Here is a 14,567-nt window from a genome sequence, read left to right on the forward strand (position 1 = left end):
GCCGCATGGGCAGCAGATAAGCACCAGAGGACAGGATAAAGTGCGGTCAAGGAAAGAAATAAAGGTATTTCTTGTAGATTTTTACCACTGGAAACTTTGGTGCCTTACAGCCCAATCCAGAAGGGAGGCAGACCCCACTCTGGAGCTGGTTTGCCTTTATGCTGGCATGAGTCCCCACTCCACCGGCGCAAGGGGAAATGAGCTGGTGGAGGGGTTACTTACCCCGGTGGCCAAATGCCATGCGGCTCTGTAGTGCACAACCTGTAAGCTGCTGCAAGTACCTAGGCCCACCGGTACCAAAAGCTGTGCTGGCATGGCCAGGGGTGGAGCCAACATTGGTCAGCTTTCTCCCGGCCTTTGCTGGCTAGTAGACCAGACAGGGGGTTTTGGCTTATGCCAGTCTTTTGGCTGACATAAACTGATAGAGCCCAATAAAGGGTTTCTCAACAGGAGGCTTTTTTTAAAAGCCTCCCCGAACTGCTAAGAAGCCCTCCTAGAGGCAAAAGGGCAACGCCAAAGTAGTGCTGCAAACTGCTGCCAGGAACTCTGGAATGGGCTGTTAATCTGTGAAAAATTAGTCCAAAGAAGAAGATGAGTCTGGATTTATACCCTGCCTTTCTCTCCTGTAAGGCTACTCAAAGGGGCTTGGGGACTCGTTTCCTTTCCTCTCCCCACAACGGTCACTGTGAGGCTGGTGGGGCTAAGAAAGTTCTGAGATAACTGTGATTAGCCCAAGGTCACCCAGCAGTCTTCATGTGGAGGAGGGGGAAGCAAATCTGGTTCACCAGATAAGAATCCATTGCTTAGGTGAAAGAGCAGGGAATCAAACACGGTTCTCCTGATTGGAGTCCACCTGCTCTTAACCACTATACCAAACTGGCGAAGGATTAAAGGAGCTTTTAAAAAAAAATGATACAAGCAGGCAAATGGAGGGCAGAATGTTCTTTACTACCCAAAACCAGAGCAAATCCTTACAAAAGGGAGTCAAAGAGCAGTCTGTTGGAAGTAATCCAGACAGGAGAAAGATCTCCTTTTCTCATGCGCTACAACCATTTCCCAGATGTACTATCTACACACAAACACACACACTCACACAATGATTATCAGATTATTCGAAAGAGAGTGGTCCCTGTTTATTCAATATTTGTAAGTGCGGGGGGGGGGGGGGGAAGAAGAGAGAGCAAGATGATTAAGCCCTGGTTCAATACTCCAAAAGCAGACTATATTTTATGTGTGCAAAAATTACTACCCTGAGAGCTCAAGAAATGTCTATTAAGAAGGGTTAAAAGCAGTACACGCACCAGAATCTTCACCGGGCTCAGTTTTCACCTGGATGGGAGTACAACTAGAAAGAGAAGTATCAGAAATAGTATTTAACATACACTGTGGATACCACAATTTGATAACAGTCATGTAAACCAGTCTTCTACCTCAACCATACTGTTTGTCCACTTATCACTCTGCCATCCACTCTGACAGACCTGAGCTGTCTAAGGCCTCACGAGAAAATCATAACCAGGCCGAACAGCCGAGATCCTTTTAAAGGACTATGCCTCCAGAATGCCCTGAAACACCCCCACCATGCCCCCAGAATGCCCTCGCCTCGCCCCCACAGAGGCGCGTGCCCAGTGCGTTGTGCCCCCTTCGCGCCCTTGGTGCTATGCCACTGCCAAGTGCCCAAACTGGGGCGACGGCGCACATGCCCACAAAGAGGGCTCTGATTGCCACCTCTGGCACGTGTGCCATAGGTTCGCCACCACTGGTTTAGGGGGTCAAAAAAATCAGGTCTGTGTTGTATGTAATATGATTTTATTTTTTTAATGGACTGTATAAGCTGCTCTGAGTATATCTTGGTGGGGGAGAGCAGCCTGTACATTTAATAAATATTTATGCCTAATAAAGGTTTACTGTACTATTTAATAAATAATAAATATAGCTATGTTGGTAGTACTTTGGAAAATCACAACATTAAGCTTGTCTTACCATTCCAGGTCCGCTAATCACAGGGCACTGTTTTCAAGTTGTTGATAATGGCAGTTGAATTTCTCGATCATCATTTAAAAGGCTCCATAGCCAAGAAGGATAGACAGGTGGTACACACTGCCCGTCTGATAATTAGTGGGCGGAACCTATTTCTATTCAGCCATATTTCGTACCAATGACAGAAAAGAAGTACTGGTGCTATAGTTTTTCTAAATAAAGCAAATAAGCATGAAAGCCACAGTACCTTCCACCTGATGACGTTATTGTGTGGGAGATGTCTCCCATGCGAGGTCCTGAAAGGGACAGGATAGAATCTAATTTCCACAATGTATCAGGGCAAACAGAATACACACTGCATTCCAAACCATACTGCCAGTAGCAGTAATGCTTGCATTTCGCTCACTAGTTTCATTGCTTCGAGAGAATCTTGACCAACACCATTCAGATTTTGTTGTAGCACTGGAGACATGTGGTTATTTCAAGGAATGGCACCTGCAGCACAGTTCTGCTTCACTGGCTGTGCATGTATTTCTAAAAAAACATGTGTGTGGGCAGTGATGGCACCGAAATTTGAAGGCAAGGTAGCCATCTTTGACAAAGCTGTATCTTTCCTAGAAGATTTAATACCACTGAGTTGTAATGCCCAAAGCCAGTCAGAAACCCGGAGCCCAAAGCAGGTAAGGCAGAGATTGAAGCTCTACCCCCGTGGTGGCGAACCTTTGGCACTCCAGATGTTATGGACTACAATTCCCATCAGCCCCTGCCAGCACTGCCAATTGGCTATGCTGGCAGGGGCTGATGGGAATTGTAGTCCATAACATCTGGAGTGCCAAAGGTTCGCCACCACTGCTCTACCCCATCACCTACTTTCTTACAGGGGTCTGCAACCTGCGGCTCTTCAGGTGTTCATGGACTACAAATCCAGATGTTCATGCTGGCAGGGGCTGATGGGAATTGTAGTCCATGAACATCTGGAGAGCCGCAGGTTGCAGATCCCTTATGCTCTGGCATCTCCACCCTCTTCTGGATGAGACTGTGCTACCACCTCAAGCAAGAAGAGTTTGGACTATACCTCATCTTTCTCGCTGGTAAGGCATCTCAAAGCGGCTTACAAACTCCTTCCCTTCCTCTGCCCACCACAGACACCATGTGAGGTAGGAGGGGCAGAGTGAACTGAGAGAACTGTGACTGGCCCAAGGTCACCCCAGCAGGCTTCATGTATAAGAGCAGGGAAACATATCCAGCTCCCCAGATAAGAGTCCGCCGCTCATGCGGAGGCGTGGAGAATCAAATCCGGTTCTCTAGATTAGAGTCTGTCACTCTTAACCATGACACAACAGCGGAGCTAGTCTGTACCTTGAGACTGCCAGTACATCCTTGTATATAGAGCCTGAGGAGTTGCCTGTGATAGACAGTGCTTTTTACCAGCTGTGATTGGTGTACCACTTGTGGTCTTTCATTTAAAAAGCAAGTTCTGGCCACAGTTATTTATTTCGTTCAAATACTGTTATGCCACCTCTCCAGAATCCTGCTCTGTGCCCTGATAATATCCAGTTTACTGGAACATTCTGTACAAGAAGGATGCACGTTTGGAAATTTCACTGGGTTCTTATAGAACAGGTGTCTGCAACCTGCAGGTCTCCAGATGTTCATGGACTACAATTCCCATCAGCCCCTGCCAGCATAGCCAATTGGCCATGCTGGCAGGGGCTGATGGGATTTGTAGTCCATGAACATCTGGAGACCCGCAGGTTGCATACCCGTTATAGAACATGTGAAGTGTCAGGCTGGGTGGGAGCCAAGATCACACCTGCACTTGCTGTTATTCGTCTGTTAATGGCCCATTCTGTTTCAATCACTGTGCTTTTAACTTGTGAAGTATGCTTCCCTCCCTGGAGGCTCAGAATGAGTTCTATCACTGTCCTTGAGTTTGGAACACATAACAATACTGTTTAACTACTGCTCTTTTTGTATGCTGTCTATTGTGGGAACCGGTGGGAGGGGGGACAGTCCAGAAACAGGAAAGTTTGGGGATATATGCTAGCTGCAAAAGACTGAGCCCCAGCTCTGGCTTTCTGCAGCGAAGGTCCTGACACAGTTCAGTAAAGCTCTTGAACCTTTCCTGAGTCTCAGTTTTTGACTGGAGTAACAGACTCTTACATTAAGCCAGAGCTTCTGGATCCTCGACCTTACGCCCAGACTTACCAGAAGTATGGCTGGGTTGAAGGGGTATTTAACCTATGACAGTGGTTTGGACTTCAATGATGGGGGTGGCCCTAGCTGGAGTCCAAGCTGCCTTCGGCCAAGGTGAGCCCACCCTGGCTCCCGAGCGTGGCCTAGGAACCCCAGCTGGGGCCTATGGCTGGGAGCGAGGACGCAACTACAAGGAGGGAACCCTCGTGAGCTGCAACCAATGGGAACTCTGGCAATTCAAGCGTGGCCCCAAGCAGGAGGCCGATCAATGACGTCACGAGAAAGAGGAGATCCGCTGGGAGAGAGACAACCTCCAAAGGGAGCAAGACGTGATGCGATACAAGCTACAGACCCTCCAGCGACAAATGGCTGACCTAGTGGTGGTCCAGCCATCACCGGGAGCAAGAGCACTGAACCCAGCAGCCCAGGGCCCCATCCAGGACAGAGCCACAGGCAGCGGCACAGCGGGTGCGAGGCAAGGTGCTGCCACTGGCCAGGTGGGACCAGCACCTTCAGCCCCAAGACCGAGGAAGAGACAAGAGTTAAGGGCTATGTTTGATGGGGCCCCAGAGAAGCTCCCCTACTTCCTCATGCAGGTGGGGGCCTGCATGTGCATGATGGAAGACGAATACAAGAATGATGCTGAGAGGGTGTACGAGATTGGGGCCCACCTGAAATAGGAAGCGGCCTGGCTGGTGGAGCTCTTTGAGGAAGATGCCTTCGAACTACGGGATTTTGACCAATTCATGATGTCTCTCCAAAGGAGCTTCCAGGATCCGTTCCTGGAAGAAAAGGCTTGGGCCCACCTGCCACGCCTATGGCAGGGGGCCTGCTCTGTGGCTGATTACTGGGAACTGGCCTGAACATATCTTCATTCACATGTTCAAAGATGGCCTGGACCCCAAAGTCCTGCACTGGGCTCTGGTGGCTGCAGACCCAGACCCCCTTATGGGGTGGATCTTCCTGGCCGGGGATGCCAAAGGAGGTCCAGTGCGCCAAACAACGCCGGAGAGCCAACCAACACACAAGTGCCAAGCCTGAAGCTGGTGGGGTTAGCCCTCCCTGAGGCCGCCAGGCAACCAACGAAACCGTCTATGCCCACCTTCGCCAACTGGACCTCTGCTTGCATTGCGGGGAAGCCGGCCATCTAATCACCAATTGCCCAGAGAAGCGCGCTCGAACCCCGTCAGCCCCACCAAAGCCAGCTGGGCACAAAGGGCCTAAAAAGGGGCCAAAATGCTGCCCAGCCTCTGGAGCTGGCCTGGCTCTGGAAGTCGCTGACTCTGCAGACGAGCGGAACGCTTCTGAGACCCCCGATGCTGAAGCAAGCAATGAGACATCAGGAAATGACAACGACCTGACCTACAACACGCTGATGGGCAGGTCGAGCAGCACGGCGCCAATCGTCGGGTGAGTGGAAACTCTGTGCTGTCTGTTCTTCCTCTTTCCCTTGCCAACCCCAAAAAGAGGACCAGGGTGACTGGAGGGGTGCTAATCGACTCGGGGTGTCCTAAATGCCTCATGCACCCAACAATGGCCGAGGGGTTGGGTCTAAAGCTTAAAAGACTAAAAGCTCCCATGAGATTTGAACAAATGGATGGTAGCATTATTGGGGGGGGGGGGGCCTCGCCACACACAAGCCCGAGGCAGTCTCGGTCAAGTGCAGCCCGCATTGGAAGAGAGTCAAGTTCACTATAGCGAGACTGGGCAAATACCCCGTAGTCCTCGGCATGTCCTGGCTCACCAGACATGATCCGGAAATACAAGGGAAGGACAAACTGGTCGGCTTTACGGACCCACCTTGTGGGGGCCACATCAACCCGCAGGGGCTGAGCCCCATGCGCCCACCTGCTCCTGGGCGGGAGACTGCTAGCAGCCCAAAAGGAAGTGAGCACTGCCATCCTCGAGCCCTACCAGGACTTATGTAAGGTTTTCAAGGAGGGGGAACGCAATAAGCTACTGCCCCACCAATGCATGGACTGCAAAATTGAACTAATACCTGGGGCCAAATTGCCCAATGGCAGACTTTATGCCATGAGTCCTCAGGAGGCTGAGGCTCTAAGAGACTTTTTGGACAAAAATTTGGAAACAGGATCATCGCTCAGCCTCTTCGTCCATGGGGCCCCTGGTCCTTTTTAGGAAGAAGGACAGCTCCCTCAGACATTGCACAGACTACCGGGGCCTGAATGCTGTGTCACTATGTAATAAATACCCCCTCCCACTCATCAAAGTCTTACTAGGTAGTCTCTCAAAAGGGAAAATCTTCACCAAACTGGACTTAAGGGTGGCTTATTACCAGGTATGAATAGCTGAAGGCCAAGAATATTTAACAGCCTTCAATTCCCGGTACAGGCAGTTTGAATACCTGGTCATGCCTTTCGAACTTAGTGGGGCATCAGGGGTGTTTATGAACTTGATCAATGAGATTATGTACAACCTATTGTTTAAAAGTGTGGTTGTTTACTTAGAGATGATGTATTGATTTATTCTGAAACAGAGCGTGTTAAACTGGTGCGGGAAGTGCTTAAACTGCTGCAGTCAAATGTTTGCCCAACTTTTTAAGTGTGACTTCCATAAAAGCAAACTGGACTTCCTGAGGTACTGCATCTCGAGTAATGGAACTGAAACAGACCCCAGCAAAATACAGGACGTGGTAAATTGGCAAGTGTCACGGACCCGGAGACAACTGAAATCCTTTTTAGGCTTTGCAAACTTTTACCAAGATTTTATTCCCAACATCGCGGAGATAGCTCTCCCTCTCACGAATCTCCTCCGCACGAAGGGAGCGGATCCTGACTCAGTTCAATAAAGCTATTGAACCATTCCTGAGTCTCAATTATTGACTGGAGTAACAGACCCTTGAACAAAGCTTGCTTATATCTGGTACCAGCCGATTTCACAAGATCTTAAATTCCAATCACAATTCTTAAGGTTCAACAAATTTTAAAATTCAGGCTCAACAGTGTATCCTTATAGTTTCTAATTATCCAAGCCATTGGTTTACACTATCCAAAAAAGCTCCCACCTACTTTCATGCTTGTGGAGGGTCTACTGTGCTCAAAAGACTCCACGCATGCGTGTATCTATCAAAATGTGGGATATTCTGTTGTAATGATGTATTTTAATTTTATAGGGAAAAATTTAAACAGCAAAAATTGAAAGGAAATTTCACTAGGTTGAAACATGGCAACCAAATTTCCAGTTGGATAATGTCATATGGAACACATCTTGCCAGCTTTGAAAGAACTCCACTGGATGCCAATTTTTTTGCCAGCCACAAATTGATTGTCCTTTAAAGCCCTAAATCATAGGTGTCAAACTCGTGGCTCTCCAGATGCTATGGACTACAGTTCCCATCATTCCCTTACAGCATCATGCTGGCAGGGGATGATGGGAACTGTAGTCCATAACATCTGGAGGGCTGCGAGTTTGACACTTGTGCCCTAAATAGTATGGAATAAGACACTATGAAGCTGTTCACCAGTTATGGGTTTTGCCAGAGGCCCTGATTTAAGAACATAAGAAAGAGCCTGCTGGATCAGACCAGAGTCCATCTAGTCCAGCACTCTGCTACTCGCAGTGCCCCACCAGGTGCCTTTGGGAGCTCACCTGCAGGATGTGAAAGCTATGGCCTTCTGCTGCTGCTGCTGCTCCCGAGCACCTGATCTGCTGAGGCATTTGCAATCTCAGATCAAAAAGGATCAAGATTTGTACTGTGGGTCCCCACTTGCACAGGAGAGGCAGTGTTGTCTAGGAGCAAGACCTTTCTTTAACAGTCCCTCAAAAAAAGAAATGCTATCTGTATAGCACTTTTCCCAGCATGTCACTTATTATGTTTTAGGATGCCCTGTCAAAAGCATTTGATTTAATCAAATTGTCTATTACTATTCCTATACTATACACAATACAAAATGTCAGAAAAACCAGCTTTTATCAGGACACACAGTAAACTGGATTTAATATTGGTTAGATTTTCTAGAATATGTTCATGGTGACTAATGTTCAAGGCTGCTGGTAAACTTTGTTTTTGATCTTTCAGTTTTCATTGGATTATTGTTTATTTGGTTGTAAGCCGTCTCAAATGTTTTATATGGACAAGCAGAGTAGGCACCTCCCTCCCTCCCTCCCTCCCTCCCACCCTCCCTTCCTTCCTTCCTTCCTCACACTATTGTCTAGTTAAATTTTCAACTTGAATCTGGTTAATTTGTCCTTTCCAGAGTTAATCCATAATCTACATTTGCTTGTTCAATCTTCATTGTTTCTGCAAGCACCATCTCCACGATTATCATGACAGTTTCAATGACAGTTCCATAATTAATCAGAAAATGGATTTTTTCTTTTTTTTTTATTTTTTCCTTTGCAAAGATCACAAAAGGTTTTATTTCCCAGCCATTATAAAAATAGAACTGAGCAATGACATGCATAACATCTCTAACATTTGAACATGCATAACAGTTCTAACATTTGAACAGAATTGTGCTAGAAAACCTGTATATGTGTATGAGGTGTAAAGTACCACTTGGCAAAAGCAGGCAGATAAATCTGTGTTATTCTCGGTTGAGATAAATATCTACTAAAAATAGTCAAAACAAGTTCTTGCTCGTCAACAATACTTGTGCTCAAAGAACTACCTCAGCGCTCCACAATAGTGAGCAGGTTGAAAAAAAAATCTGAACGTTTGTGCCAAGTGTTTAATTTACAACTATATCTTTTAAATAAATAATGGTGCATTGAGAGCAAGTACAAGGAAAGAGGTTAAATAAAAATATTATCTCAGTTTTGTTACAGTGCAGACGAGCGTGTACTTACCTAGATGTTTCTTTGGCTCAAGGAAAGGCCTGGGTTTAAAGCAAAGAATTATATTACTTGGAGATACAGAAACCCAAGAAGTCATATTACCACCCACTACATATAGCATTTGTGAAAGTTCAAAGAACCCCACATATGTTCAATAACTATTAAAACAGTCCCGTACGCTATGGCTGCTGTATCCCAATTTTGCAGATGCAGAGCTGGGGGCTACTCAGTTTGCGGCACTGCTGAGATTCACCTCACAGTCAATCTGGGACATTACAGCTCACCGCATGACAAGTTTTTTCAAACAATAATGATAGATTAATTTGCATTAAGAGAACTTAAAACTGAGAAATCTCTAGGCAGTGCTATTTAAGTGAACAAACTGAGAACAGAAAAGGGAGGGGGGAAGCACCTTTTGATGACAAATGAGATCCCAGATTTATTTTCCAGAATCCACTTCAGTGTCGAGGCGTCATAGCCGGAGGGTTGCTTAAATGCAAGTCCTTCTGGGAGGCCATGCACCATCACAGCAGATGGATCCCTTAGAATCTTATCATATGGCACAGGAACAACCGTTGATTTTCCTAAAGCTTTACCTGAAGGAGGAGAAAAACAAAAACCTTATAAATAAGGCACCAGCAGTGAGGAGTAAGTTTGCACCCCTTTCCTCTCACTTTTTGTTCTCCCCCCCCAACACAGGATTGAGCTAAACAGTATATTAAGTCCGCCTTAATGTCCAAATCAGCAACCCAGAATTTGTGCTCGCCATTTGAACCTGAACTTGAAACAACAATTTGAAATTTTCCCGTTGGAGTCTGGAAGGCAAACGCACAACAGTTTTCCAGTTCAGACATCACTGCAAACTATGAAAGTGAAGCCACATATGAAAGAGGAGAAGGAAAGGCTTTCATGGCCGGATTCAACTGGTTGCGGTGGGTTTTCCGGGCTGTGTGGTCGTGGTCTGGTAGAGCTTGTTCCTAACGTTTCGCCTGCATCTGTGGCTGGCATCTTCAGAGGTGAATCACAGAGGGAAGCCTGTTACTGGGCACAGCATGTAACAGTACACAGTGTGTAACAGAGGTGTATCACAGAGGGAAGTCTGGTGTAACAGACTTCAACAACCAATTTTTAAAGATGTGTATATAAAATAATTAATATCAAATATTAACAATGATAATTCCTGTGTCTACAGCAGAAACGCATGGCACATGCTGCCCTGAGCCCTTTCGGGAAGGGCGGGGTATAAATCCACTAAATAAATTAATAAATAAAATACATTTTCAGGAATGTTTATTTAAATGTGACTCTGTCCAAAATTAGTCTGCTATGTGTATAATAATATGCCATTGAAGAGTTTAGTGTTTTTAATGGTATGTTTAACTCAGTATACATATTTGCAACTACTCCTACGGTGACTAGATCAGATGGCTCCTGTCAAACGAACACACACTTTTACTTACTACAAACTTTATGTTCTCCATTTTCCAACCTCCTAGAGGGCAAAAACTAAGTTATCAGCCACACAGTGTGCAGAAGTTTGTAGTGTTCGTGCTCTTTAGTATTCGGTATATTTGCAATTTTGTTTATAAATAACTAAGGCAATTATCCCCTCTGTTAGCAGAGCAAACTATAAGTTTATTTTAGGTTAGGAGATCAGAAACTTTTCCCAAGTTTCTTTTCAGATCCTGCATATTTCTACTCTCCCCACGACAGAAAGCTACGATACCACCTGCAAAGTGTTTCCACAGACTCAGCCAAGATGAGACGCTGATATATTTGCATTTATTTTTATCCTACTTCTCAGATAAAAACTGGCATCTAAAGCAGCTCACAGGAATCAAAACCACAGAAGATGATTATAATTAAATACACTAAAAGCTTTGCTATCTGCCACTTGATTATCCAGAACACTCAATTAACCAGCATCACCCTGAAGGCAAGCTTTCCTCCTGTCCTCACACCACTGCATCTTTGGTTGCCAAATACACCAGTTCCATTTCTCTCTAGCCACAGCTGAGCTTCTAATAGTGATGTCAGCTGACATAATCCACAAGCCCTTCCTTCATCCCTGAGCTATCAGCAGATGGCTCTGCCAGGGGGCCCTCAGGCAGCTGATCCATTCATCCTCCTGTTGCACAGCACAGCTCTGAGGCTCAGGAGAAAGGTCCCAATATACCACCACCACCCCCTGCCACAAAGAGCACCTCCCTTAGCTTGTAACATCTTACTGGTGGTCCCTGGCCCCAAAAGCATCCAGCCTTCTTAGCTTTGGCTCAACCCTGGTGGAACTCTATCAAATAAGACCCAGGCCCTGGGGGACCCAGCTCAGCTCCGCAGAGCCTGCAAGACCGAGATGTTCCCACAGGCCAACAACTGAGAAAAGTAACGGTCCACTCTCGCTGGTCTACCTACCCCCTTCCCTTTCCTCCCTGCCAATTTTCCTCCCCTCCCCCCAGCTTTCCTTTTCTTCTTCCCCCTCCTTGATCGTTCTTCTCTTGATTGGTGAGTGCCACCTACTGTATTAACGTTGGTAAAAAAATTAAATGTCAAACCTATCCATTTTATAGGGCATCATTTCAACTGGATATTATTTATGATGGTTAGTCTCCCCGAACCTACCTTTGGTCAGGAAAGGGTGGGGTAAATAAACAAATAAACAAAGACAGGCTTATCATTATTTGTGTAATTTATTTATTTTATTTACGGCCAGCCTTTCTCAGTGAGAAAGTGGATTACGTGGTGGCAGTATTCCCAGTGGGGTGGGGTCTGGTTACCACAGCATCTTTTGGGAAGAGGGCAAGGGAGAGCAATACGCTTATGCATCTGGCACACCTGATTAACCAGCAACCCCCACTCTCTATGACTGCCAGTTTAAAATCTTTTATTGTTTAACATGTTGGAGAGAGGGGGGGGGGTTGGGGGGGGGAGTCCCATCACTGGTCCAGATTAGGCACTGTGGAGGGTTGCAATCAGCCTTCCTTCCAATAGTCTCACTGAAGGATGCTGGAAGGTACAGGGATGAAAGATGTCCTCAGTAGAACTGGACCACGCATGGTGCTTTCTACCCTCCCTTTGACGACTGTTGCAAGTTAGAAGTGAAGGAGGCTGTCACGGTCTTCCTCAAACGGAAGCCACTTAGGTCAATCAGCAAAACCCAGGATTAGAGGGGTAGTGTGACATTGCTGTAAAGTGCCACACCATTCCAGACATTTCCCCCTCTCTTCCACAAATGGAGAATAATCCATAAACCCCCTTCAACCCTCCAATTAGCACCTGGAATGTTTCCACGCTAAGAGCCAGCCCCAGCAGTCTAAAAACAACGATGTATGTACCATAACAAATGCAGAAGTAGTCCTCCACAGATTTCTTGAGGGCTTCCATTTCCACAACATCTACTGTCATCCTGTTATCAAGTGAGGTCGATTTTAATTTCTGCAGTTCTGCAGCCTTTGCCTCTTCGTTAACACCTACAAAGCAGAACATAGAATACAATGTCAAAGCCCAACTCTTTCCATTCAAGTAACTTTCTGCCGCTGGTTTATTAAGGCATTTCTATGCCACTTCTCTCTCCAGAGGGATGCAAAACCATTGACCGAAATTTCCAAACCAATCTATTTAAACAATATAATTTAAACAACAGAAAATAAAGACATTCTGGACAGACTCTCCTCTGCTTAGCTAGATATCACAGGCCTCGGGCGGTAAACCATGACCTCCTTGGCTCCTGTCCTGTGATTCATGCCTCTGGCTACACCTAGAATTAATTACCTGCAGGAAAATAATAAGCTGCCATGTCGCAGCCATTCCCAGACAGCCACAGGATACAAGAAAATTCAAAGTACATGATCTATTCTTGCATTCCCCAGAACTATATTATGAACTATAAATCGACACTGATTATTCAGTTGGCACTCAGCAATCACAGTGAGAATGCGTGGAGCACCTATCCAGAGCTGAGAAACAAGATGATGGGATTCCCAAAGTGAAAGAAAAATGGTGTCTGTGTGTTTGTCTGTCTTTCTCACTATACCTTTTTCTCTTCCTCTGGTTGATTTCTAACCTGCTCTTCCCTGACTAAGGTTGGGCTCAAGGCAGCCAACAGCAAGAAATATACAATGTTAAGGAGATATTAAAACATATTTAAAAATAGTAACAATTAAAACCTCCTCTTAATAAACGGCTCCAGACTAGAAGTCCCCTCATTATGTTGGTGAACAGTAGGGGGCAGAGGAAGCAATTGGAGCTACAAATCCTTGGAGGGTCCAGCAGGAGAGGCCAACTTATGTACAACCATTGCTGGCCTCAACTGTAGGCCTGGCAGAACATCTCCAGCTTACAGACGCTGCAGAAGTGAGCCAGGTCCCAATGGCCAAGGTCTTACTCAAGTGAGTTCTACCAAGCCAGGCCCAGGGCCTGTTAAGCCCTAGACTGCTCAAGGACATATTTCAGGTCAGGCATCCCCAGCAGGTTGGTTCCAAGTTGACGGGTACACTGGGAGAGGCAGTGACCCAGATATACTGGCATATACATAGAAGAAGAAGAGTTGGATTTATATCCCCCCTTTCTTTCCTTACAAACTCCTTTCCCTTCCCCCCTCACAAGGAACACCCTGTGAGGTAGTTGTGGCTCAGAGAGCTCAGAAGAACTGTGACTAGCCCAAGATCACCCAGCTGGTGTGTGTTGGAGTGCACAGGCTAATCTGAATTCCGCAGATAAGCCTCCACAGCTCAGGCGGCAGAGTGGTGAGTCAAACCTGGTTCCTCCAGATTAGAATGCACCTGTTCTTAACCACTATGCCACTGCTGCTCCCAAACATACAAGCTCCCAAACATTTAATAAAGAGATGAGGCATCTAACCTGAGAGGATTTGATTTTGGGGCATCTGCTAGAATTAGTAAACTCATGATAAAAGGAGAGCCAGTGGGACACAGTGGTTAATAAGACTAGGATCAGGGAGACCCATGTTCAAACCTTGACACTGAGTTGGATCCATTAAGCTTTTCTGTTGGTGGCAAAGGGACGAGCTGCCACAAAGAGTTATGGCATGGATCAGGGGACCTGAACGGACAAAAGCCATGTGGGACTGGGGTTGGAATAAGGTGAGGGACTGAGTAGACTGAGTAGAAAAGCTGGTCTGAGCCAATCCAATGTTATGAGGCCCACTGGGTGACCTTGAGTTAGTTTAAAGAAAGGAAAAGAACCTGTCTGGCTCTAGTGCGAACTATACAAATCTATTTAAATGAAAATAATTTAAACATTTATATACCGGAACCACAACTCTTAATCAACAACAAAAACATACATATTATAAACAACAACAACAATAAAACAATGAACAATACATACACAGAGGATCCCAAATAAAATAATATCAAGTCTCTGTAATGGAGTAAGAGATCCACTAAAGGTATAGAACAGTGGTGGCGAACCTATGGCACTCCAGATGTTCATGGACTACAATGCATGGCCAATTGGGAATTGTAGTCCATGAATATCTGGAGTGCCATAGGTTCGCCACCATGGGTATAGAAGGATACCAATGTTTGATGCTTTTAAAACACAACTTCTGTTGATAGGTTTTATGTATATATAGA

General features: G+C 45.9%; 1 protein-coding gene across 13 annotated transcripts in view; it reads right to left on the reverse strand.

Moving 5' to 3' along the window:
* Positions 1 to 14,567, reverse strand: part of GTF2I (general transcription factor IIi) — a 65,445-nt gene that overhangs the window by 38,631 nt on the left and 12,247 nt on the right. For 8 of the 13 annotated variants that reach the window (XM_048518578.1, XM_048518580.1, XM_048518577.1 and 5 more), the window contains 5 exons: positions 12,306 to 12,440; positions 9,386 to 9,569; positions 8,986 to 9,014; positions 2,228 to 2,276; positions 1,302 to 1,345 (listed from right to left, as the gene is read on the reverse strand). In XM_048518578.1, the coding sequence (XP_048374535.1) occupies positions 1,302 to 1,345; positions 2,228 to 2,276; positions 8,986 to 9,014; positions 9,386 to 9,569; positions 12,306 to 12,440 (441 nt within the window). The remainder of the gene's footprint in view (positions 1 to 1,301; positions 1,346 to 2,227; positions 2,277 to 8,985; positions 9,015 to 9,385; positions 9,570 to 12,305; positions 12,441 to 14,567) is intronic. The other 5 variants (XM_048518587.1, XM_048518585.1, XM_048518582.1 and 2 more) reach the window with 1 other exon arrangement.

Source organism: Sphaerodactylus townsendi, linkage group LG16, assembly GCF_021028975.2.
Source record: "Sphaerodactylus townsendi isolate TG3544 linkage group LG16, MPM_Stown_v2.3, whole genome shotgun sequence".
In the NCBI taxonomy this organism is placed as follows: domain Eukaryota; kingdom Metazoa; phylum Chordata; class Lepidosauria; order Squamata; family Sphaerodactylidae; genus Sphaerodactylus; species Sphaerodactylus townsendi.